We start from the raw sequence: 27,435 nt of genomic DNA, 5'->3' as shown, positions 1-27,435 counted from the left end.
CCACCTCCCATATGCCTGTATGTAGAACTCCATATTTATCCATCCACCTCCCCTATGCCTGTATGTAGAACACCATATTTATCAATCCACCTCCCATATGCCTGTATGTAGAACACCATATTTATCCATCCACCTACCCTATGCCGGTATGTAGAACTCCATATTTATCCATCCACCTCCCCTATGCCTGTATATAGAACACCATATTTATCCATCCACCTCCCCTATGCCTGTACGTAGAACACCATATTCATCCATCCACCTCCCCTATGCCTGTATGTAGAACACCATATTCATCCATCCACCTCCCCTATGCCTGTATGTAGAACACCATATTTATCTATCCACCTCCCCTATGCCTGTATGTAGAACACCATATTCATCCATCAACCTACCCTATGCCTGTATGTAGAACACCATATTTATCCATCCACCTCCCCTATGCCTGTATGTAGAACACCATATTCATCCATCAACCTACCCTATGCCTGTATGTAGAACACCATATTTATCCATCCACTTCCCCTATGCCGGTATGTAGAACACCATATTTATCCATCCACCTAACCTATGCCGGTATGTAGAACACTATATTCATCAATCCACCTACCCTATCCCTGGATGTAGAACACCATATTTATCCATCCACTTTCCCTATGCCGGTATGTAGAACACCATATTTATCCATCCACCTAACCTATGCCTGTATGTAGAACACTATATTTATCCATCCACCTACCCTTTGCCTTTATGTAGAACACCATATTTATCCATCCACCTACCCTATCCCGGTATGTAGAACTCCATATTTATCCATCCACCTACCCTTTGCCTTTATGTAGAACACCATATTTATCCACCCACCTAACCTATCCTGGTATGTAGAACTCCATATTTATCCATCCACCTCCCCAATGCCTGTATGTAGAACGCCATATTTATCCATTCACCTTCCACATGCCTGTATGCTGAAGACCATACTTATCCATCCACTTCCCCTATGCCTGTATGTAGAACGCCATATTTACAGCGTTCGAAATACCTGCCTGCCCGACCGTCCGAGACGGGTTGATTTCAACTCGGGCTGCCAGATTTTCAAATCCCCCTGCCCGACGGTCGGGTTATATTTCATAGGTGAAAATATTCTAAATATTTCTTGATGATAAGCATTAATTCACATGTAAAGATGAATGATAAAATGTAACCAAAAAGAAACCCCATTAGCTTTAAGACAACCTAACATTTAGCGATGCGCTTAGGCTACAAGCAATCAGTTTCCATATTTTTAATTAAATTATCCTGAGCAACATATGATTATAGTGGGCAGGCAGGTTTTGGTCAGGGCTGGCAAGTATTGCAGCTAGCCAGTCCTGTGGTCTGGCTGAAATCTTTGGGAGTTTCATACCCTGATATTTATCAATACACCTCCCATATGCCTGTATGCAGAACACCATATTTATCCATCCACCTACCCTATGCCTTTATGTAGAAAACCATATTCATCCATCTACCTCCTCTACGCCTGTATGTAGAACGCCATATTTATCCATCCACCTCCCCTATGCCTGTATGTAGAACACCATATTTATCTATCCACCTCCCCTATGCCTGTATGCAGAACACCATATTTATCCATCCACCTCCCCTATGCCTGTATGTAGAACACCATATTCATCCATCCACCTACACTAAGCCTGTATGTAGAACACCATATTTATCCATCCACCTACCCTATGGCTGTATGTAGAACGCCATATTTATCCATTCACCTTCCCCATGCCTGTATGCTGATGACCATACTTATCCATCCACCTACCCTATGCTTGTTATGTTGGATGTAGGATACACATGAATGGTTTAATAATGTCAGCTAATGACCAGAAACGGTCAGATGCATCAATTAACTACATAAAGACGATTTTGAAGTATCTCTAATTGCTGGAAAAGAATAGCATCAACATTCCACGCACATGATTTGTATGTTTTGTTTCCGTAAATGCGTGGCTTGAAATTTCAAATAAACCAACATGTCGACATACATGCTACAAAATTAATGTTTCCCAATGGTGTTTGTATGAGAAGTGTGAATGGCTGTTGTTTTTATGATAAAAAAGGGGATTCCATAATGTGATACATATATATTATGTATTAAATCATTTATTATCACTAGTAATATCAATCTCACATTACAAATGATGTGCAAACTGTCAATGTATTAATATGCACTATATCGTGTACAATGTATCCTGAACCCTGAATAAAAAAAGTATTACAAAAAAAAATAATGTTTCCCGTATACTTCCCCGCCTTCAGGGCGGGGAAGAATAAAAAACGTGTCTGTCTGCTACAGCAGCGTCAATCCTGAATCATAATGTCCAGGTTCTCTCGTGGCCTTCTAAATTTGCAACCTACATATGAATCAACCACAAACAAGCCACAGCTTGCACATGCAGTATATCCTGAAGATCCGGGTTAGAATGTTGTCTAAAGCATGTCATAAGAGGCAGCTAACGAGATTGGGTGGTCAGGCTCAGACTTGTTTGATGCATGTCATCATATCCCAATTGCGAAGATTGATGCTCATGATGTCAATCACTGGATTGTCTGGACCAGACTTGATTATTTACAGACTGCCGTCATATAGCTGGAATACTGGTTAAACAACAAACCAAACCCAACCAAACTAAACCCAACCAAACCAAACCTACCCCTATGCTGGATACCATACTCATCCATCCACCTACCCAATGCTTGTTATGTTGGATGCAGGATACCATCTATATTCATCCACCTACCCCTATGAAGGACGTCACACATATCCATACACTTACCCCAATGCCTGTGTGCCGAATACCGTATTTATCCAGCTCAACGCCCATGGCAGGATTTCCCACGAGGTACACCTTCCCAGTAAAGTTTATGTTTTTCAAATATAAAGCTCCAATGAAGGCTGTGCACACAATTTCTTCCTGTTGAAATAAGTGAAAAAAAATTATCAGTGAATATCTTATAACCTTTGTAATGAAACTTTTATGGGAATATTAGTGAGTGAGTGAGTGAGTTGGGTTTACAGTTATATCGCGGCGTGTCAGCTTAATGTGGGAGGAAAGCCCCAAGTGATGCAGGTCTCAGACGTTTACCACTTCGGTGAAACCCAAGAGCACGGGTATGGTGCTGACAAACCTAGAAACATAATTGGGGCGAACCGGGATTCGGACCCACAATCATAGGTTTCTGCTGTGTCCAGGGAACGCAAATCTGCACAGTGAATCACGGCGCCTTAGACTGAGCCACCCGTGCCCCCTATGGGAATATTAATATCATTCAAAATTCAACCTGATGTCACTGTCACTGTTTTTCATGAAATCTCCTAGATTTATATTACCAGTTTCGTTCTAACCCTGCAGCCATTCCAGCTGGCGTACCTGTATTCACTATTCAAATGGTCATCACAATCATGAACTCTACAGAAGTGCATAATCATGACAACGCAGCTTGATGATGGGGGTGGGGTCGGGGGAATCGCATTGACATTGAGTCTCATTTTTGGCTAGGGGTCAGCAGCTGTATATATTTGGAGACGCATTAATTTTCAGATTTACAGTATTCATCATGAAAACATTGTCCAACAAACAAAGTGGAATAAGTTACCTTACAAAAATCATTGCATGAACCAACATGTGTTTGACTTACTCCGTACACAACTTTTAGATTCCATGAACATGTTGAAACCAAAAGAAAACACTGACTGCCCAGCTCTTGGAGTACGCATGAGTGAGTGATTGAGTGAGTTGGGTTTAAAGCCGCCTTTAACAGTATTCCAGTTATATCGCGGCGTGTCAGCTTAATGTGGGAGGAAAGCCGGAAGTGATGCAGGTCTCAGACGTTTACCACCTCCGTGAAACCCACAAGCACGGGTATGGTGCTGACAAACCTAGAAACGTAATTGGGGCGGACTGGGATTTGAACCCACAATCATAGGTTTCTGGCGTGCCCAAGGGATGCAACTCTGCACAGCAAATCGCGGCACCTTAGACAACTGGGCCACCCGTGCCCCCGGAGTCCACATGAAAGTTGGTATTGCTGTATAGAGTCAACCTTAGAATACAGAACAGTTGCCAATTTTTTGGTGTAGGCAAATCAACAGATTATAGGAATTAGATCATCCTCTGGAATAAACGTTCACATTGCAACATTTACATAAAAAATCATTGCTCTTGTGTAAATGTACATATGCACCTGTTCCAGACATGGTGCAAATTTACTCTCGGTGTATATGTGCCGCATAACGAGTATACTCATGGTTATCTGATTGGTTAGGGAGTGGGCAATTATTTTCCATATAGCCCGCTCATGTACCCTGCTGAGAAATCAATTGCAACACACCTTAGGTAGCGTGCTTATCTGAAATGAGCTGAAAAGAAACGATGTTTATCCGAATGTACTGGGTAAAGGGAAGATCTATGGTTTGCATCATCTGCTAGCTGTCAAAATGGCTGAATCAAAATGTTTTACTTGGTGAAACATATATTCCATGTGTGTATGAATGTCAGTGAGATAAAGTCGTTGTTAACCGATCCCTCGGAGCATATATGTGATATTCCCTGTGTGTGAGCCAATGCACCGCAGCCAACGGCAACTTATAATCTATATTTACACACTCATGCAAATAAACGCAGATATCTATAGAGGTGCATATGAACAGGGTACTAGCCACATGGCATTACAAGTGAGCTCATGTGACACTCCCTACGCTAGTGGCACTTTAAGCCAAACTATTTTTAACAAATGCTTACTGCTAAACCCAATGAACTTGACCAAAGTGAGTAAAACATACTGAATACCCAAAGAATAGAATAAATACCCAATGACAGTCTGTGCTAAAGATAATGGAGTCTACTGGCCCGAAACTAGCTCTTGGCATCATTTTCAGTAGAATTAAGTGTTACTGTAAGGGACTATTATAAGTTGAGCTTACTAGAATAATATTTTTTTTACTAGACTGGGCTTCAGACTATTGGCTGAAGTCACAGACTGCAATGAGAATGATTACTTGTGTGTAAATACTCAACATGCTCAATGGATCAAAACATTGTCTGGAACACTGGATCTGCCTTGATCATGTTGATATATAGAGGACACATACCTCTGTAGCATCGTAACCAAACTTCAGACACTTTTGTGCATACTGCTCTCGGGTACTTGAACTGTTATTGGTAGCATAGAAAACCCTCTTGCCCTAAAAGAGAAGCAATTGTTACATACACAAAAATGAACCATACACGATAAAGAACATAATGCAGGAATTGCAATGAATAAAAGGAAAATAAAATATATTGATAAGAGAATAGAGAAGGAAATGGTGCTCAATTTAGTATTTCTTCCATCTTCCCAAGGCAAGGGAGTTAACTGACTATGAAAGTCCAGTTTCCAACCCCCCTTGCCGAACGAACTATAGTCTGGAAGGTAATTTAAGGTACCGACGTTTACTACAATATCTGAAAAACTTTTGGACCTACTTCAGTCAAAGTTGGTATGAGACTATTAAACAGTCATACATAACTGAATATTTCATTTAAAGACAATCGGTGCATGAATATGTCTATTTAGCTATCACTATATTTCATCAACAACCAGACCTGTTCATCACGGGTGGAACGCGCATTCATTGTAACAGCCATCTGCCTAATGCTACCCCTGCGTCACAGGGCCATATGACACAGTTGAACCAATCAACTCAACTCGAAAGGTTGCACGGGAAACACGCACGCACGAATACGGTGTTGGCATTAGATTTCATGATGTCTCAGCGCAAGTACTTTCTGCTGATGCAAAAGGTTTCGTTGTTAAAATATTTGAATACTTTAAGGCTGAAAGTGAAAGACATTCGGCCTTCTTTGACATTTCAAAGTATATGAATAGAACAATTCATGCGGTACAGCTTCCAAAACAAACAGTAGTTAAGATTTTGAACTCTCATAAAAAAACATGCTCCCCTGCACATCCCTTAGGGGGCATCTCAAAACAGGATAGGAAATTAAAGTTAGATTCCTTTGATAAGAAAGTTGTCAGGGACGTGATTTGGCAGTAAACCCGAGAAAATGAATTTATTTCAACACGAAAACTAAAACAAATTCTCCTTACAGAGCATGACTTAGATATTTTCCAAATTTGGATATCAGTACAAAACGATGAAAGGGTCGAAACTAGCAATGTGTGAACGACCATATATCATTCGTTTGTGTATCAATTATTTGCGCACTATTAAAAAGAAACGAGAAGAAGGCTACGAGCCTGTCTATTTGGACGAAACCTGGGTTAACGCCTGCCACACAGCGGCTTACCAATGGTCTCACCCAGATACCAGAGAGCCACAGCGCAAGATCTCCCCTGGTAAAGAGGAGCACCTGATTGTCCTCCATGCATTCTCCCACAGAGGTTTCCTCTCTGGGTGTGATCTTGTGTTCAGATCCACATCTACAGATGGCAGAGACTACCATACCGAGATGAATAGTCAGGTTTACACTGCGTATGTTGAGGAGCAGCTCCTCTTAGCACTGCCTGATAAATCCTTGGTGGTTATGGACAAGGTTCCCTATCTTACCAACACATTCAACTGCGTGCGTACTTGTGTGTGTGTGTGTGCTTGTTCCAGTCCGGACTCATACCAATTTTATAGAGATACCATGCTGCACTCCACTCAGACACTGTATGCTGACTCCAAACCATCCAGTCCTTGTTTTAGCCCATAACGCCAAGCCCCAGGCAGGGTAACAACAAGTTCCATCTTTAAACATCTTTTGGTATGACACGGCCGGGGATCGAACCCCAGACCTTCTGCTCACCAGGCAGATGCTCTACCACTAGACCACGGAGGTGGTCCCAAGGGATGAGAGGAATATATGTACATGATATGTTGTAATAAGCAGAAGATTAACAATAACAATAACTGCTATTAGATAGCAAGTAGCACACAGATAATTTGTGACATACCCTTACACCTCCACTGAAACTTAATTATGAAATGTTGACATCCTCAAAGAGATTTTCAAAAGGAAACGAACATAAATCACCATTTAATGCATAACTGTATGTTGTATATTATAAAGTAAAACTAACTCACCAAAAGTGTTTCTGAACTGGCCAGATATTTCCTGCATTTTGTCTAGTTAGGTAACGATACCGTTAATTTGAAAAACAGAGCAGTGTTTGAAATAAACAAAATTCCAGTCGCTTATTGTGAAAAAATAAATTGACACGAAAATTTACTGCAGTCCATAAGGACCCATACAAATTTGAAACCTCAGGCCCGAAACAAGATCTACCTGCCACGAGCCTGCGGGCAGGTGCTTACTTCGAATGCTGAACCAGAGTATCAAAGGTACAGAACCTCACCTAATCATGTTCATACGTTGATAAACATTTAAGGGGTGAAGATGCAAACTTGCGCTTTTGTATACCAGACATAATACCCAAAATTACAAAAGGTACTTTAATCTTTTTTAAGTTCTCAGAACATTTTGATCCCTATTTTTGAATGACCTATTTTGTGGTATTCAGGAACATTAGAATAATGACATGTTAAACAGACACTAAGAATTATTAATCGATAGTGAGTGAGTGAGTTTGATTTTACGCCGCTTTTAGCAATATTCCAACAATATCATGGCGGGGGACACCAGAAATGGGCTTCACACATTGTACCCATGTCGGGAATCAAACCCGGGTCTTCAGCGTGACGAGCGAACGCTTTAACCACCAGGCTACCCGACCGCCCCTATTAATTGATAGTGATTTACAGGCTTTCAAAGTGACTGCCTCATCAGCCTTACATCATTAGATTCGCCTGAAGTTGTAAACAATCATATCGTGAAATCAATGCTAAATAGAGTGTAAAACCTAAAGTCTATGCAAATGAATAAATGAATATCAGTTTGATTGTAAGTAAAGTACAGGAACATTTCTTATTATCAATCATGGAAAAAAGCAGAAATGTCCTTGATTGTTGGTTTCAATGACCAGTTTTCATCCTTCACATAACCAAGTTAACCAAGCAAAAGCAGAACGTGTTATGCAAGGGTCCAGAAACGGTCATATGCGCCGGACATGTCCGATTGTGAATCTCAAATGTCCGATTTAAAATATTGCTTACCGGACATTTAACTTTTTCTGTCCGGACACTGTTATGTGAATATGATAAGTTTAGTAGTTCCTGAGAACAGATGTTAAATTTCAATGCTAACAGACAGACACTCTCACAAAGACCAGAAACATAACCTTGCACTGATGTTTTCAAGATGAGCTGATCTTACCTAATCAGTTTCTCCTGTTATGAGTAGTGACACAATAAATAATACAAATGCTATATTTTTTTCCCGTCATAGATTTATTCATCGCTAAATAATTTGAGCTGGTATAATCATGATAGTAAACATTCTGAACTGCATAATGTAGAAATGAGAACATGATCCACAATGCTTAATAGTACATGTATAGAGATTCTGTTCAACAAAACAATCTTGATACTATCATTCTCAAGAATCCATGTCAAAGTGTCAGAGTTACCTGACCTGCCACACCAAATTTGCAACCTCTTGTACAACATAATAATTTTATTTGTATGAATTATATTTAGGTCCTAAATCATATCAATTAACAAGTCCGACATATATTAAGGCACAAGTGTTTTAAATGGAGTATGATATGAAATATTTACCGAAAAAGATGCCTATATACAGAGAAGAATTTAGAAATTTCTTTTGCACTGATCACACTCGCTGTCCTAGAAAACCACAATGCGTCGAATGACATCAACAATCCTCAGCTATGATGTTGTTTCTAGTGTGCGTTGTTTCTAGTGTGACGTAGGGGTGAGGCAATTAAGCATTTGAATTATTGTAGGCGAAATGAGGTGTAGGCAAAATGAGGTGTAGGCAAAATGAGGGCAAGCCATTCCTATATCCCCCTTCCACTTCGTGGCGGGGGATAATAAGTCTTGCGTACATTGATCAATCGGAAGGGGTGCTAATTGGGATTGTTCACTAGCCAATATATCAGCAAATATCGCCGTGGGCGCTTATTACGTTGAATACGGTGTATGATCCTTATGTCCAACCATGATATACTTGAGAATCTGCATGAGCTGGTGGTTGAACAGTTCCTGTAATTGTTCGCGTTTTTACACCTATATAACTTGCAATGAAATATATTGTATGTATCACAATACAGTGGTCGTAAAACAATGTATTGTATCGTGGGCCTCGTATCACTATACAATACTTATTCGCCGTATCGTTACGCCACTTGTTTGCTCTTGGATCAATTATCAACAAACACAAGTCAATAATAATATATGCCATTTCACCTCATAGCTCCTGCATTTGAACTTCAAACTTTTAAAGACCCTATTAATCATAATATTTTTATCTAGTACCTTACCAATTTTTTAAGATACTTGATTGTCTCCAGACTTCCAGGAATGGCGCCTATTCCATCCCACAGCACACCTGAAACAATAGATGCTGTGCTTTTTCACAATGAAGAATACCCCATGCAAGTTTCTGCATTATATAGTGCATAATTTCTTAACTTAAAATCGCATAATGTTGTGACAGTTTTAACAGATTCTTCCAAAGCATTTCATTCTTGCACAACTAGAGGTAAGAAGAAGTTACTATGTTGAAAAAAATTTGAAAGTCCATGACATAAATAATAATTAGTTTGTGTTACTTGTTGTGGTACAATTTAATGACACACTCTACAGTTACTAAAAGTGACCTTGATTCATTTGAGCAGTAAATATAATATCAAGCAATAACTCTCGTGTTTAACATTTGGAGTATCAACTTCTACCTGCTGGCTGCTGGCTGCTGCCTGTGAGTGCCAATGTTGAGAACAAACAGGCCCAGGAATTCATTCACACCAGTTAGTACCAGGTTAAATAATGTTTGGGTATAAATAATTGTTAAGCATGTATTTGCTAGTGCCACATTTAATGTTTATAAAGTTTGTGAGGTTCTCATGTATTTGTATATGTGTTCATCAATAAGCTGAGACCTTATGCTGATATAACCCAAAATTCCTTCAGAAAACGTATTGTTATTGGTCTGATCTTATCTCAAAGGGGAAAATATAACATTATCGTTTTCAAACTTGTGATTTTTTGTACCAGAATTTATCTTCATAAATTAAGAGGTATTTTAACACTGGATTCTATGCAATAAAGTAAATCTAAGCATGAAAGTCTCTTCGATCCTCCTTATCCTGAATAGGTCTTCAGCAACCCATTCTTGCCGTAAAAGGCGAATTATGCTTGTCGTAAGAAGCAACTAACGGGATTGGGTGGTCAAGCATGTCACCGATCCTAATTGCGTGGATCGATGGTCATGATGTCAATTACTGGATTGTCTGGTCCAGACTCGATTATGTACATACCATGTCATATAGCTGGAATATTGCTGTGTGCGGTGTAAAACAACAAAACAAATCCTTATCATGCTTATTGATCTTGATATCAGTAAAATATAAGTCATCTCTACATTGATCAACATTATTTTAACATTGTTTAAGGGAATATCTGATTCCCAAAATGGATACAGCAGGAAGGAATAATTCTATACTTGAAATCTTATCAACATATCTTAGTAATTACGAAAGTTATAGACACAAAACTGTTAAAGGGAGTGAGTTGCCACTGTGCCAGAATTAAAGAGAAAAAACACTGGGCCACTCATACACAAATACACGCTGTCCTCTAATAAACGCAAAATTTAATAAAGAAAATATGGTACTTAAAATAAAGATTTGATTTATACTAAGCAATGTCTTAAAAACATTTTGCATTGTTATCCAGGTGAGGAATCTGAGATATTTATCAATAATACATTCCTAATTTACAAAGCTTGGGTAAAAACGGAACTTAGTATTATTTGATAACACATAGCAAATAATATACCTGGATTTCCTAGCCTTTGGACAATGTCTGTAGTTAATTATTTAACTGTTCCACACATCCAGGCTGGGGCGAGTCCAAATTTACATCCTGGGTTCCCGACCCTACCTGGGTACCTGCTGTAGCTTTCAAGAGTTGGGTACAAAATGTCTGATTAGGAATTGATTTACCAGAGCCCAGGAAAGAAGTTGTTGGATACACGTATAAACAATCTGGTCATTCATGAATACACTGAAGATGACTGAAGCTTTATCTTTATTCAAACACATAAAAGTCATAAGGAATGCATGCATAATCAGATAGAAATGCTAACATTAATGACTTAATTCTACAGTATAGTGAAGTTTTTTAACAAAACAACATATCACATGACTGACCACTAGGGCTGGGATGGGTAACTTGGGTAGGGAGGGTACTGAGTAGGACCCAGTGACCCACAGGACTACCAGGACCCACGGTTAGTCATGTGACATGTTGTTAAATGGCAAACATTATCGAGAAATCTATGGTTACACTATAAGTCATAAATGTTCGCATTTCTTTCTGACCATGCAAACATTCCTTCTGACTTTAAATGTTTGAAAGATGATAAAATTTCAGTCAAGTTCAGTGTTTCAGGGATTGATTTTTAGGCTGCTATTCCATGATATTCTCGCACAGTTGTCATAGATATCGCATCAACATTAATTCAGCGCAAATCTTTCAAAAGTTTTATCTGCATTGACACTCTCATTTTCACCTACTAACATAAAAAAGTTGTTCTGCTTGAATAAAATTATCTACCAGGGATAATTCTAGGCCCACAGTTTTGAATACAATGAGGCATTTTAACATTTTGTTGTATGGGCGTACCTTGTGAATATTTGAAATTTACACAGGAAGGGCCCATGTCTGAAAATCCCTTGAGTGAACCCTGATCTACTGTACCTAAAAATGTCAATAAAAAACTTACTCGATAGTTTCTTCAATCGTCAAAAGTTGTCAATCGAAGCAGTGATTTGCATATTCGCAACACTTCATGCCATCTCTTACTGTGCATAACTGATTCCTATATCACTGCATGGAGCTTTGCACTACATTTTTTTATACCGGATTGTCAAATCATATTCGCTGATCTACCACAAGTTATTAACCACATTTTTTTGTCACTTAAATTCTAGCAGAAATCAAAGACGTACCGTCTTCTCGAGGCAAGAAAGTTAACTGACTATAAAAGTCCAGTTTCCAACCTTGCCAAACTAGGCTAGTATTATGGAGTTATATTTTGGCTGGACTAACAGGTTTTTGCATAGTCAAATCAAAATCACGCAACGGAATCAAAATCTGGTTCGTAAACTGTCATGCAGATTTCGGTCGATTGCAGGATCTGTAAAGCATGTGTTACGAGTGGAAGTGGAACGAAGGGATGCACTCCAAATCCATTTGCACGATTAAAGGATCGCACAACAATTAAGACAGATATTTATAAACAATGCATGAGAGATTGCCAATACAGCTAAGTTTACTATGGGAGAATTAGGCTTGGGCTACCATGTACAATAATATCACTATCAAAGGGCTACAATAAATTGTATACTTATATTGTCACCCTGATTTCCATGTTTGATTGTTCACTCCACTCCTTGGTCCACGAAAACACATATATCCATAGTTCCACATAAGCTCACAATGCCAGTTTTCCAAGGCACACATTTGCAAATATCAGCATGATTTCTAGTTCAGTTTCACAAGCCCCGACATGGGATACAATCTCTCACACAGTGTTCTGAACTTTAACATTAAAAATGAGGAGGTTAAAATACAGGTCTGGCCAACACCCAAGAAACAGAAAAAAATAACTATTTTTGAATCACCCCAACCTTATACTATAATGCTGATTAGCTACAAGCTTCACTTATTACATAATTACTTAACCCGCTCAGGCAGCCAGCTCCCCAGGTGTACTATTCAAGCAAAATTACGCAAACCCAAGCCTTCTTGTTTCAATTCAAGTCTAAATGCATCTGATATACTAACAAACATATAAAAGCATACATCCATACACATAACACATGTGCACCACCAACTCGTTGTCAACAGATATTTTCCAAATCTTTACACACACAAGAAAAACAACACACTATACATATGATACATCAAAGCATAGCATACTGCTCCAAATGTTCATAAACCATCATTGTTCATGTTCAAGGTATACATTCCTAAGTTGTTTATGAATTAAAACCTCTGGAAAGGGCGTCAGCGATGACGTTTTGTGCCCCCTTGATACGTTTGATGTTCAAGTTGAATTCTTCAAGGGCAATACTCCATCTCATTAGCCGTTGATTCCTGTTTTTCATCCTGTTCACAAACACCAACGGATTGTGATCCGTGAACACCAATACTGGGTACACTGTTGTAGCCACATAAATCTCAAATTGTTCCAATGCCAATATCAGCCCTAATGTCTCTTTTTCTATGGTAGAATAATTCCTTTGGTGTTTATTAAATTTCCTGCTAAAGTAGCATATTGGATGCTCTATTCCATGTGCGTCTTGTTGCTGCAAAACTGCACCGGTGCCAAGATCACACGCATCCACATGAATGATGAACTGCTTTTCAAAATCAGGTGTTACCAACACTGATGAATTCGTCAGAATAACCTTGATTTTCTGCATAGCTTCCTCCTGGTCCTTCTTCCAATGGAATGGAAAGTTTTTCTTTAGCAGACTTGTTAATGGAGCTGCTATGTGCGCAATTTTTTTACAAAATTTGTGGTAATAGCCCTCGAGCCCAAAGAGACTCATAACCTGTTTCTTGTTCTTGGGTGTAGGAAATTTCAAAATAGCCTCCACCTTAGCCTGCATTGGTTTGACCTGTCCCTGCCCTACCACGTGACCTAGGTAGGTAACCGTAGCCTTCACAAAGTCTGACTTGCTCAAATTGATTGTGAGTTGAGCTTGAGATAACTTCTCTAACAAATGTCTTATGCCTTGTATGTGCTCTCTCCATGTCTTCGTCGCAAGTATGATGTCATCAATGTAGGCGTCACAGTGCTCTACATCGAAAATGACCTGATTCATTAAGCGTTGGAATGTTGCTGGTGCATTTTTGAGTGCGAAAGGCATAACATTGTACTCAAACAAGCCATCTGGAGTACAAAATGCAAGTATTTGCTTTGCCCTAGGTGATAATGGTATGCCCCAATAGCCTTTTAAAAGATCAAACTTTGTCACATATTTTGTCTGCCCTACACGATCTATACAGTCGTCTATTCTTGGCTAGGGATAAGAATCAGTTTTAGACATAGAATTGACCTTCTTAAAATTTGTACACCATCAGACTTTGGCACAAGAATGCAAGGGGAACTCCATGGACTACTACTAGGCTGTATGATATCGTTCTCCAGCATGTAATCTATTTCCTTTCTCAATAGCCCTAGTTTAATTGGATTGCATCGATAAGCATGTTGCTTAACTGGACTAGCCTCACCCACGTCTACATCATGTTCTATCATATCAGTACGTGATGGTGTATCAGGAAATAAATGACTAAACTCTTGAATTAAGTCTATCAGCTCTTGTTTTTCACTGTCAACCATGTGCGATAGATTATCATCCAAGTTGTCTAATATTTCAGAGTTGTTTAGCTTAGTCTTAGGCATATCCATACCTTCAAACTGAAGCTCCTGACCAGTATCAGATTTATCATCCTGAACATTCAGCATACACACTGATATACTTTCCTGCTCTCTTTCATGATACTTTTTGATCATGTTAATGTGACAATACCTCTTAACCTTTCTCTTGCCTGGTGAACTTATCACAAAATCTGTATTGCTGTACTTAGCATGTAGTGGCTGACCTAGTAACGGTAGTAACAACGGCACTTTCTCTCCCGGCTTAAACTCACGCTCGACAGTCTTTCTATCATACCACTCTTTCAGGCGTACCTGACTATACTGTAAGTTTTTCTTTGCCAACTCACTAGCACTACTCATTCGTTCTTTGAAATCTGTCACATATTGTAACAAATTCGTTTCCGTCTCCTCCTTCAACCATGCATCCTTCAGCAATTTCAATGGACCTCGCATTTGTCTACCAAACACTAGCTCGAAAGGACTAAACCCTAATGACTCTGGCACAGTTTCCATCACTGTGAAAAGCACATAAGGCATACCCTTATCACAATCTTTACCATGATCTTGACAGTAAGCTCTGAGCATAGTTTTCAATGTCTGGTGGAACCTTTCTAAAGCTCCTTGTGATTCTGGATGATATGGACAAGACGTAAACTGTCTCACTCCCAACTCACGCATCAGATCTTTGAAGTGATTAGACATGAAATTTGAACCCTGATCCGTTTGTAGTGACTTAGGCAATCCAAAAACAGTGAAAAATTTTGTTAGTGCATCACAGATAGTTCTTGCCTTAATATTCCGTAAAGGAATTGCCTCTGGAAACCTTGTGGAAGTACACATTATGGTCAACAAATACTTATGGCCTGCCTTAGATTTTGGTAATGGTCCCACACAATCAATCAAAATGTTACAGAAAGGTTCCTCAAATGCTGGAATTGGTTGTAAAGGATACTTGTGAATGGTCTGATCAGGTTTTCCTGCCAACTGACAAGTATGACAAGTCCTACAATATTTCCTCACATCATCCTGCAAGCCAGGCCAATAGAAATGGTTCAACAATTTCCGACATGTCTTAGTAACTCCTAAATGACCTACTAACATTGAATCATGAGCTAGACTGAGAATGTCACGACGATAACATCGCGGCACTACAATTTGGTTTTGAACCTGCCAAAACCCATCCACTCTACTCTACTCTACTCTACTCTATCCGGCGGTCTCCACTTCCTCATGAGAACATCCATATCCAAGTAATACCCAACAGGTACATTTTCAATCTCCACCTCAGATAAAACCTTATCCCTCAGTTTGTGTACCTCTAAATCTGCATTTTGATTCCTAATGAGTTCTTCTCTGGACCAAACTCCTTCAAAACTGTCTCCACTTTGTGCTAACCCCACAGGATTACTACCATCAGTATCCTTCACAACATCCACCTCACTCATAAATGTATGTGACAAATCATACTCAGACTCAAAATCATTAACTTCCTCAACTGGGACTGAGATCTCCTCTGACTGAGCTTTTGCTCTTGCTCTAGCCCTCATCACAGCACATGAAGGATACAATACGATATCATCTATACCCACATGATCCAAACTCTGATCTGTATCTGAAATATTGTTACCCACTACATCTGCACAAACGGTAGGTTCCTCACAAACAATTGGGTCCACCCAACCAACTGAATCACGAGCCTTAACCTCCCCTCCAGCCAAATCATTCCCCAACAGAAGATCCACACCAGAAACAGGCAGTTTTTCTTTAACTCCAACAATAACAGTTCCTGATACAAATTTGGACTTAAGTTCTACCCTATGAAGAGGAACGTTAATCACACCACACTCAATACCTTGCATGAGGACATTGGGACCAGTGTAAGTTTTCTCTGACAGAGGGACTATGCCTTCCAATGTAAGTGTCTGCAAAGCACCTGTATCTCTAAGAATAGTAATTGGATTTTGCTCACCATTGCTCAATGAACCTCGCCCTTAGATATGAAAGGATCATAAGATGCTGTCTGTCTAGTTCAACATCACACTTCGACTCAATAACAGGGCTTTCTTTTGCAAGAAAACTGCTTGGTGACTTTTCAAGCAATGCAGCACAACCACTATCCTGGACACTTCTATCTTGAGTTGGATTTCTACCACCCCCTGTATAAGTGTTTGTTCTGCCTTGTTGATTGCCTGGATGATTATCTGCCCCTTGACCTCCACGATTGCCTTGATGACCACGACCCTGATCACCATTAACATTAGAATAGCCATAAGGTTGACCACGACCCTGACCACCATTACCATTGGAATAGTAGTTAGACTGACCACGCCCCTAACCAACATTACTATTTGAGTAGTAATAAGACTGACCCTGGGATGAATTGCCCTGGAATGACTGACTCTGGGATGAATTACTACTGCCACGACCATAATACCTAGATGACTGAGAATTGTGACCCAAGGTATGCTTGGCACTACCACGTCCTTGACCTCCGCTAGATTGAAAATTTCGTGAAAATGAACTCTTATGAGTAAGTGCATACTCATCTGCCAATCTAGCTGCTTCACTCAAAGTGTTTACACTGTGTTCATCCAAATACACTTTAATCTCAGTAGAACTACACCTTTTAAACTCTTCAACCAGGATAAACTGTTTCAAATTATCATTCTGTCTATCAACCTTTTTAGATGTACACCATCTATCAAATGCAGTCTCTTTGACCCTGGCAAACTCAATATACGTTTCGTTATCATATTTTTTGTAGTTCCTGAACTTTTGTCTGTACGCTTCTGGCACCAACTCATATGTCTTCAAAATAGTATCCTTGACCAACTCATAACTTGCACTATGACTCAAAGATAAAGCTGCATAAGCCTCATGAGCCTTACCCACTAGCACACTTTGTAACAAAGTAGTCCAACACTCTATAGGCCATTTCAAATGTGTTGCCGTTTTCTCAAAATGATCAAAATATGTATCTATTTCACTTTCCCAAAAACGAGGCACAAACCTAATGAATTTAGAAACATCCACATGCTGATGAGCAGCTCCGATCTTGTCTAACTCATTCCGTCTCTCACAATCTAACTTGTCTAACTGAAATTGTCTCTCACGCTCTCTCTCCTCCCAACCTTATCTCTGCTTCTCTAATTCAAACTCCAGTTCTCGTTCTTTCTCTAAACTTTGAAATTTTAACAACTCAATTTCTCGGTCAAATTGTGTCAGTTTCACAAGCCCCGACATGGGATACAATCTCTCACACAGTGTTCTGAACTTTAACATTAAATATGAGGAGGTTAAAATACAGGTCTGGCCAACACCCAAGAAACAGAAAAAAATAACTATTTTTGAATCACCCCAACCTTATACTATAATGCTGATTAGCTACAAGCTTCAATTATTACATAATTACTTAACCCGCTCAGGCAGCCAGCTCCCCAGGTGTACTATTCAAGCAAAATTACGCAAACCCAAGCCTTCTTGTTTCAATTCAAGTCTAAATGCATCTGATATACTAACAAACATATAAAAGCATACATCCATACACATAACACATGTGCACCACCAACTCGTTGTCAACAGATATTTTCCAAATCTTTTCATGTTTTTAATCAAGGTGCTCACATGATTTGGTGCACTTCACGATGAAAGACCTGTTTTATCACAATAAAGATATTGATTATCAGATCGTCATGACTGGACGCGCCATTTTGTTTGAAGCAAATGCAAGTGATACGAGAGGTGGCATCCAACTGGTCCATAGGAGAGGCTTAGAAGGGACATAACTCGTAATAGCCACTGGTGGCGCTATGATAGAGCCCAGAAATTCCAGCCTAGTTCAGCAAGGGGTGGAAACTGGACTTTTTAAAGTCAGTTAAGTCTCTTGCCTTGGGAAGATGAAGACGTACATGTATGAGCATCTGTGCAGAAAATCAAGAGAAAAAATGTAATCACGGGCCAAGTTTCAAAACACAAGCAATTTTCGATTTTGGAATGACAAAACCAAACCTAAATTTCAGATCATAAATAATCGTATTTTAGATGGGATTCGCCTAGACTTTAGATAAGACAGCACTGGTCATCATGAACGTGCCCTCTTGCAAGAATGGCCAATGTGCATGAATTACAAATTTTGAACTATTTCTAGGAGCAAAACAACAGGTTGGAGATTTTTTAGAATATGCTAAAATATGTTTGCTTCCAGATTTGTCCATATTTATTGAAAACAATGCCCTGTGACGTCAGGGGTCATCGAGTGTGCATAAGCTCCCCCCAGTGATCTATCATCTCTACACCCTATGTCTTTGAATACGCCCAGCGATGTTGAGAGTTTTGAATATTCATTTATTAAATATAGCCTGCGGCGGCGCATTTTACAGCAAGCGCTATGTCTTTGAATACGCCCAGCGATGTTGAGAGTTTTGAATATTCATTTATTAAATATAGCCTGAGGCGGCGCATTTTACAGCAAGCGCTAGTTTACGAAATCACTTTTATTTTTTATATATTTTTTATTTCGTTTTTCTCGTAATTCAAGTGGCTAAAATGGTCATATATGGGAACTAATATACATTTACGAATGTAAATTATATATTTTTGGCCAGCAAACTGTAACACCATTTACAACTGTTGCTGTTTCATGCCATGGCTTTGAATATATATAATTACGATCTCAACAGACATGATCAGAGCCCTAGAAATTGTTTGTTCCCCGCATGCCAACAAAATGAACAGCTGATGGTGGTAAACATGTCTTATCTATAATTGTTCTCACAAATAATTCCTCCTAACACACATGCCTAAAGTTGACAATGAGCTGAAATACAGAAATGTTAATGTATTTTCTTCTAGAGTAGACAATAAACAGAAATATAAATAATGCATTTTTTTGTTGATACTAATTGCTAATATGTTTAAATATTCAGTGGAATAATTAATGTCTGAAAATATCGGATACTGTATCTATATCATGTATATAATCTAGTAACATTAATTGCAACATAATTCAAGTCCCAAATACCTAAGATCAAATACAGTTTCCACTGTGGGAAGACAAAATGTCTGAAAATTTGCAAAATCTCATCATACCCCCAAAAATCTCTTTGCTTTTAGACCAGGGGGGATTTTCTCTCATGGGTAACAAATTCAAGGATAATCCTTGGTGTAGACATGACCAGATCATTTCATATGTGTATCTAAATACATTTTTCCAGGGGACAGTCAAGCTTTTCCCAGTCAGAACATTTTGTACCCATCTCTTGAGACCTACAGTGGGTACCGGGGTAGGGTCGGGTAATTGAGGGGCCGATTACCAGGGTAGTAACCACGGTTGCGGGTAGTCCTGTGGGTACCCAATCCCATTAAGGAACCCAACCGACCCAAGTACCCAAGTCGATCACGTGTCCCTGCCCTACCACACATGATAAAATGCCTACCTCTCTTTCAATTTTATATGAAAAATACAAATAAAATACACAAGTTAATTGTGTATGCCTGTAAAAGTTTTATTCTAAATGTTTTGGACAAATTGACAATTAGATTAGAATCTAGGATTGCATCATTTCACAAGGAAGAAAATTACCCTATTTGGGTTAATATCTGCTTCGTGTTGTTACCCACCAAATCTTCGTACATGAATATTTACTGAGAATTTATAAATGTGACTACGTAAGGGTCAGAATCATTAGATTTCAATTTCCATGAGTAGGCTAGCATTTCTAATCAAAGTAACTATACGCTGCACAAAGACACAGTAAACATTTTAAGTCGATCAATGGGGTATGATAACAGGGTTGCCTGGGCCAACATTGTGAGCGCCTCGCAACCTTGGACACGGACATTTAAAGCCTCGCATAAACTCCGATTGACATAATTTTATCTGTCAAAATCGAACGAAGGATGTCGGCTGCTTGTTTTCAAAATCACGTGACAATCACATGACAGTTACATACTTTTTGACCTTTAGCGCTGAATAAGGAGAGCTTTACTTCTCAGACAAACATAAGTCATTGAAGAAATTGCAGGCTTGTAAACGTAATCATGAATGTGCATCCACACCTACCGTCGCAATCAAACAAGAAGTTGTCGACACTTTCAACCAACTCCCGTGACAAGTCCGCGTTTAATTTCTGAGCTGTCATAGTCGAGCTGAACCGCCAGTTGAATGAAGCTTGCAATCCAAGGGCGTGAACTCTGGATAGAAATTTCGCCATGCTCACGTTCACGGTGACGGCGCAAGTTTCATAACGAGGCTGGGATCGAGTCTCGAAAAGAAATTTGGTCAATCACAGCATATATTTCTTCTTTTTTTATTTGCTGGAGGAGTGAACAGAAACTGAGGATTGGCACCGGACTTGGCAACAATGCAGTTTACCGGGCGCAGCCCGAGCTCTACCATCCGCTCAATTACCGCGCTATAGTGCCACCGCTGTCTCGTTATACCGTTACCGTGCCTCACGCTCTGGTGACTCTCGCTTCACGATCCAACACCCGTTTTCGGTCTTAGCGAAATTTACACATCTTTACAATCAAACACCCGTTCTCGGTCTTAGGGAAACTTACACATCTTTACGATCAAACACCCGTTTTTCCCCCCATATTGTACAGATTCCGGCTCATGTTGGACTGCATGGGAATTAGAAACGAGCAGGCCAACTTGCAGATATAACGAAATCGAAATTCACATCCCAACCACACGCTTTGTACTTCAATTTAGCAAAACCTTTCACCACAATTAAACAGTTCGATGTTGGGACGACTGGCAGACATATGCACACGGACTCGTAGTTCCTTCTGTTGAGTGAGTGAGTATAGTTTTACTCCGCTTTTAGCAATATTCCAGCAATATCACGGCAGGGATACCAGAAATTGGCTTCACACATTGTACCCTTTTGTGGAATCGAACCTGGGTCTTCGGCGTGACGAGCGAACGCTTTAACCACTAGGCTAGCCCACTGCCCACGAACTCTCATTGGTGATATTTACAAATTTGCTTTTAATAGCTAATACCAAGATAGCTAATGCTCTAATAAAAACATAAAAACCAAAAGCAACTTTCATACCGATTAATAAAATTTATGTCGTACTGAAATGTTAGAATTTGTAAAGTAGACATGCATTTAACTATAGAGATGGTTGAATTTGCTAAAATCATTCATATTTTCTATGGTATTCATGGACCATGTCAAAAGTGCACAATTAAAGTCTGTGTCAGTTTAGGCGAGTTCAGACACGTTTCTTTGTTGTTGACCTGACTATCAAGTGACAGACATCAGGAGCATCGATCCACGCATTTGGATACGATGACGTGCATCAACCAAGTCAACGAGCTTCACCACCGATCGCGTTAGTCGCCTCTTGCGACAAGGAGTCACCTTTTATGGAAAACATGCATGGGTTGATGAAGACCTATTCTAGCCCGGGTGACAGCTTTTATTATATACTCTTCAAAAAAAGAAACTTGACTTGGATGTAAAACCACATTTTGCCAAATATCTAAAATAATTACATTAAATGAGAACCAAATAAGTCAAACAGAGAGATGATGTGTCTATAATTCGCGAAAACACATGCAAAGCACATAAACGTAGCGTTTGTGGATCAATTTTACAGCTTCATCCAAACGCAACCGCCTGTAAAAAACGTGCAGCACAGGATCCTGCATTTAGGCATGCAGGCCCCCCTGCTGAATGGGTATAAAAATCCACATCAACGGCTGTTCATACAGTCCTTATAACGGCAGTAGAGGCGGTGACAGAATGCCAAGACTGAATGCAGCTCAACGGAACAACGCCATTGGGAGATTACAAGCTGGGGCAACTCAGCAAGAAGTGGCCAGGCACTTTGGCGTATCCAGACAGACAATCTCCGCACTGTGGACCCGATACAAAAACACCAACAGAGTTGACGACAGACCAAGGGTGACAACCCAAGCACAAGATCGATACATCCGGCTGCGACACCTCCGAGACCGCACTACCACAGCCACGTCTACAACCACACAGATCCCTGGGGTACGCAGAATATCAGATCAAACGGTACGCAACAGACTGAGGGAGGCTGGACTTTTTGCACGAAGACCTGTTCGACGTCATGTATTGACCCCACATCATCTGGCGGACCGTCTGCTTTGGTGCCAACAGAGGGTTAGATGGGCAAGTGCAAGGTGGAGAAATGTACTGTTTACTGACGAGTCCCGTTTCCTACTCACACGTGCTGATGGGCGCGCACGTGTCTACGGGGTGAACGTTACGCCCCCAACTGTGTGCAGCAGGTTGTCCCATTTGGCGTCGGGAGTATCATGGTATATATGGGCCGGAATTCATCACGGTGGTAGGACGCCTCTCGTGCATGTGGCAGGTGCATTGACAGGTGTGCGTTACAGAGACTTGATCCTACAGCCTTACGTTCTTCCTCACGTCAACGTTCATGGCGGACAGTTCCAGCAGGACAACGCTCGACCGCATATTGCACGTGTGTGTCAGGACTTCTTACAGCACAACAACATCCAGACATTACCTTGGTCAGCCACGTCACCAGATTTGTCCCCGATTGAGCATCTGTGGGACGAGTTGGATCGACGCGTTCGCAGAAGGAATCCACCGCCCAAACACTTCCGGCGCTTCAGCATGAATGGCAGCACATCCAACAGCGTGTTATTGACAACTTGATTGCATCTATGGGTCGTCAACCCGCGGTGATAGATGCACGTGGTGGGCACAACCGATACTGACATTTTCTGTACCCCTGTGACATTAACTGTATCGTGTACGTGTGTCTGTCTAGCTGACACGATTAATGTTTTGAACATTGTATACATTGATCTTCAAACAGGGTTTCAATTATGGTTTCTGTGTCCTATTTTGAAACAATCGCATTATATTACATTTTGAAGGTCAGCGTCAAGTTTCTTTTTTTTGAAGAGTATATATCTATAAATATGATTTTGTCATAAATTTAATGTATACCAACTAACACTGACATATTAAGAGACAACCCACTTCAATTAACTTGTGCTTTATGGAAATTATGTTTAACTTTACTTTAATAGAATATTAAAAGGTGGATTTGGGTGAATGGATTATTAATATCAAAATTAGGGCAGTGGTGATTAATCAGAGATAATTGGCATACAGGTTGCTAAAAAAATCGATTCCTCAATAAACATTCGCAACTATGTGATGGTTGATATACCACAAATCATAAAACGCAATGATATATAAGATTCGAACGAATTATTTCGACATTTGTAAAAAATAAATAACTCGCTCAAAAGGAAGCTATCTTAAAAAGATCAGAATTGATAGGTAGTACTCAGCTACATGTCTTTACATTAGTTGAAAAAATTGTAATTGTAACTTTTTTCTTAACACCTTAAATTAGAACCGAGTTTCGAATATTAAAGCTTGTTTGATGACTTGACCAGGCTACCCAGTAGTTGACCTTGCAAGCAACGATCCACCCCGTCAAGGTTAGATGGTACCAATCAACCAATATAAGTTCCCGGGTCTGACCACCCCATCCAATAAGGCGTCTAGCCTCTCATACGACAGGGGCGGTCGGGTAGCCTAGTGGTTAAAGCGTTCGCTCGTCACGCCGAAGACCCGGGTTCGATTCCCGACATGGGTACAATGTGTGAAACCCATTTCTGGTGTCCCCCGCCGCGATATTGCTGGAATATTGCTAAAATCGGCGTAAAACCATACTCACTCACTCACTCATACGACAAGCATTGGTTACTTGGACTCCCAACAGGGTTTGAGTATTAACATGGCCTCCCGACGCCGTTGGTATATGTTTAGAAATATTACTTTACGTCTCTAGACATGGTGGATATGCATGGCAGTCCTTCATAACGTTAATGTGAAATGTGTGTACTATCTTGTAACGCTGTCGATCAAAGTACAGATCAAGTCATGAAATAAATGAGTCATAAAAAAATGTCGTTTCAAAAATTGAAAAGACAATGTCAAATTTGCAACACTTAACTGAATATGCATAAGAAATTCACTGTAGAAATTACTTAAATCCTTCGTCTTGTCCGTTTTAATATCTTATTTTTTAAAAATAGTTTGCAAATAAAATATGGATAGCTGAGAATGAATTACTTGAATGGCTTGCCAAATGTTCTTTTGTACAAAAGAAACAATATAAAGCAGTGATGTTTAATGCTTTTACAACAACTCGTTGCGTAATGGTTCACATATTATTTCCCCATGTATTATATATATTCCAAATGCAATTTAAAGCACATTGGGACGTGCGGAATTATTCAGTATGATTTAACTGTGTCTTGGGTATATTTTTAGATGCAAGACATATGTAAAATCAAAAATTATTTTCGCACATAACATTCATCGATAGGGGGGACCAATCTTCTTGCAGGTTACGGTAAGGGGCGAGTGGTGACAAATGGAATGGAATCTACATTCGGCTTGTCCCGGAATGGGACGAGTTGGTCGCAAATGGAATGCTTGCATGTTGTTGGTTTCGGAAACACGCGAGTGTTGACGAATGCTTCGGTTGCTCAGTCTGTTAAGATATTCTTCGATGGAGAACCTCTTCAAGAGTCAAGATTTATGCTGCATCGAGCTGAAAAGATGTTTTGTTTTGTTTTTTTAACGCCGCACTCAGCAATATTCCATCTTTATCACGCTCGCAGGAGCAGGGTTTGTTTCTGTTATTCAGATTTTCAGAATTAAAATGGTGGCCAAATAATTATGTCGCTGGTTCAACAAAACGGGAGCAAGAGTTAGGGGCCGAACATTTAATATTCTGGGGGTCCTTGGAATTTACCGAAAAAAATATTTTGTTCCCGAAACTTATTGAAAACATTAATTATGCTTCAGGCTGTTGACAAAGAAATAAAATACCTGCCACAAACATACGATTGCTGCAAGATGTTTTTTTGCTTTGAAAAATTGAGGCTTGTATTTTTAAATAAACATAAATCTGGTTTTGAAGCCGTAACTGAAAAAAATAAAATTCCAATCTCGATACAAAATCCATGTGGTGAAATCTTACAGCCGCACGTCGTTGCCATAATGAACCATGCTAACGTCATCGTTCAACACGACAGTGGTAGGCCACCAACAGCAAGTATAACCTAAATATTCTGCCGAAAGCTGCAATAATATTTTACTTCGACAGCAACAGCTGATATAGTTAGTCATATACTGTAACGCTAATATTCTTTTTAAAAACATATTATTGATGTCCCTGGAGTCTAATAACGCCTTCGGAGTTGCAATTAAGTGTACATTAACACCTAGTGATACTATAATAAATAACGTGTCTGTCTGTAACAGCAGCGTCAATCCTGAATCATAATGTCCAGGTTCTCTCGTGGCCCTCTACATTTGCAACCTACATATGAACAAGAAAACATTGATGCAGAGCATCAAAGTTCCCCGCCATATGTGATGCCTCACAAACGTATAATTATGATGTTACTGAAAGGCATGAAGGAGCATAACTATATTAACCACAAATAACACAACGCTGTTTTTAAATTATTTTCTATATTAATTTTGAGTATTGGGCAATACATTTGTATAGGGAAGGTCTACTCAAAAATAGTTTCTTCCATCCATATGACGGCGGTCTGTAAATAATCCAGTCTGGACCAGATAATCCAGTGATTGACACCAAGAGCATCGAACTACGCAATTGGAAAATGATGTTAAGCATCGACCAAATCGGCCAATCCTGTTAGTCGCCTCTTACCGCAAGCATGGGTTGCTGAAGACCTATTTTAACCTGGGTCTTTATTTAAAAAGTAGATCGAAGGAAATGGAAGCAATTTCTGGCACAAATGTAAACATGTGGAAATAGTATCAAAACTACCAACAACATTGGCAGATGCACATACTCAAATAATAGAACACATTCTTTTTACACTTGGCTTTCGGTTATAATAATGTAAATGAAAATACTAAGGGCTCCATATGGCAAAAAAGTCATACTAGATAAGGTCTTTTTGTCACAACCACAGATGCACATATTCAAAATTTTATCACGTATGAATAATCAATAACGGAGATTCCTCGTCTCTTGTATTACGTTTTTTGGTCAGTTTCTTTTTTGTATTTCTTTCTTTCAAAGAATAGTAAATGTGATCATGAGTTGAGTTAATTGGTCTTTTTCTATGTACTGTTTTTTTATCCAGTGTCAGTAACTGTTGTGGAATGTGGTTTACTTGTAACAATGACTGGTTTGAGTTCATATGATGATGACTGATTGGTTTGTCGTTTAACGCCGCACTATTCCAGCTATATGACAGCGGTCTGTAAATAATCGAGTCTGGACCAGACAAGCCAGTGATTAATATCATGAGCATCGATCCACACAACTGGGATCGATGCCATGCATCAACCAAAGCCTGACCACCCGATCCCGTTTGTCGCCTCTTACGACAAGCATAGTCGCCTGATATACTGTTTAGATGTAACATAATAATTCATCCATACTACTAAACAGAAGTAAAACTGCTTGTCCATTCGGATCAATCTGACCCAATCCATTCCGTTGATGAGAGTCAAATAATGCATACGAATCAAAATCCGTAAAAAATGCAATGGAGACATCATTAAAAGTTACAAAAAGTGACTGGAATATCAATATTGCTTGGTGAAATGATTCTATGCAATTTGTTTTCCCTGCTTCAATATTTGGAGCACCTGTTACGGGGCCATAAAACTGATCTGTTATATAGACAATGTCGCTTGAGGCAGTGGCTGCAATGCTGGGAGCTGATTATGACCTAAATACCCATCATAGCCTTCGGTGTTAACTATGTGACTATAAAGAGCTGTGCCTTCATCCAACAGATTATCGAGGTCAGTGGAACACGGTACAGACGCAAATA

At 39.6% G+C, this 27,435-nt stretch overlaps 1 protein-coding gene across 1 annotated transcript in view; it reads right to left on the bottom strand.

The window, feature by feature from the left end:
* LOC124122956 (glycerol-3-phosphate phosphatase-like) overlaps positions 1 to 20,813 on the bottom strand; it is a 32,047-nt gene extending 11,234 nt beyond the window's left edge. Inside the window, exons 1-4 of the mRNA XM_046486167.2 lie at positions 20,632 to 20,813; positions 9,439 to 9,506; positions 5,147 to 5,239; positions 2,832 to 2,969 (exon numbers count right to left, since the gene is read on the bottom strand). Coding sequence (XP_046342123.2) covers positions 2,832 to 2,969; positions 5,147 to 5,239; positions 9,439 to 9,506; positions 20,632 to 20,782 — 450 coding nt within the window. The 5' untranslated portion in view covers positions 20,783 to 20,813. The remainder of the gene's footprint in view (positions 1 to 2,831; positions 2,970 to 5,146; positions 5,240 to 9,438; positions 9,507 to 20,631) is intronic.
* Between the last annotated feature and the right edge of the window lie 6,622 nt (positions 20,814 to 27,435).

Source organism: Haliotis rufescens, unplaced genomic scaffold, assembly GCF_023055435.1.
Source record: "Haliotis rufescens isolate VD_foot unplaced genomic scaffold, xgHalRufe1.0.p SCAF_6, whole genome shotgun sequence".
In the NCBI taxonomy this organism is placed as follows: domain Eukaryota; kingdom Metazoa; phylum Mollusca; class Gastropoda; order Lepetellida; family Haliotidae; genus Haliotis; species Haliotis rufescens.
Note: the sequence above shows the minus strand (reverse complement) of the source record. Positions and strands in the feature narration are given on the sequence as shown.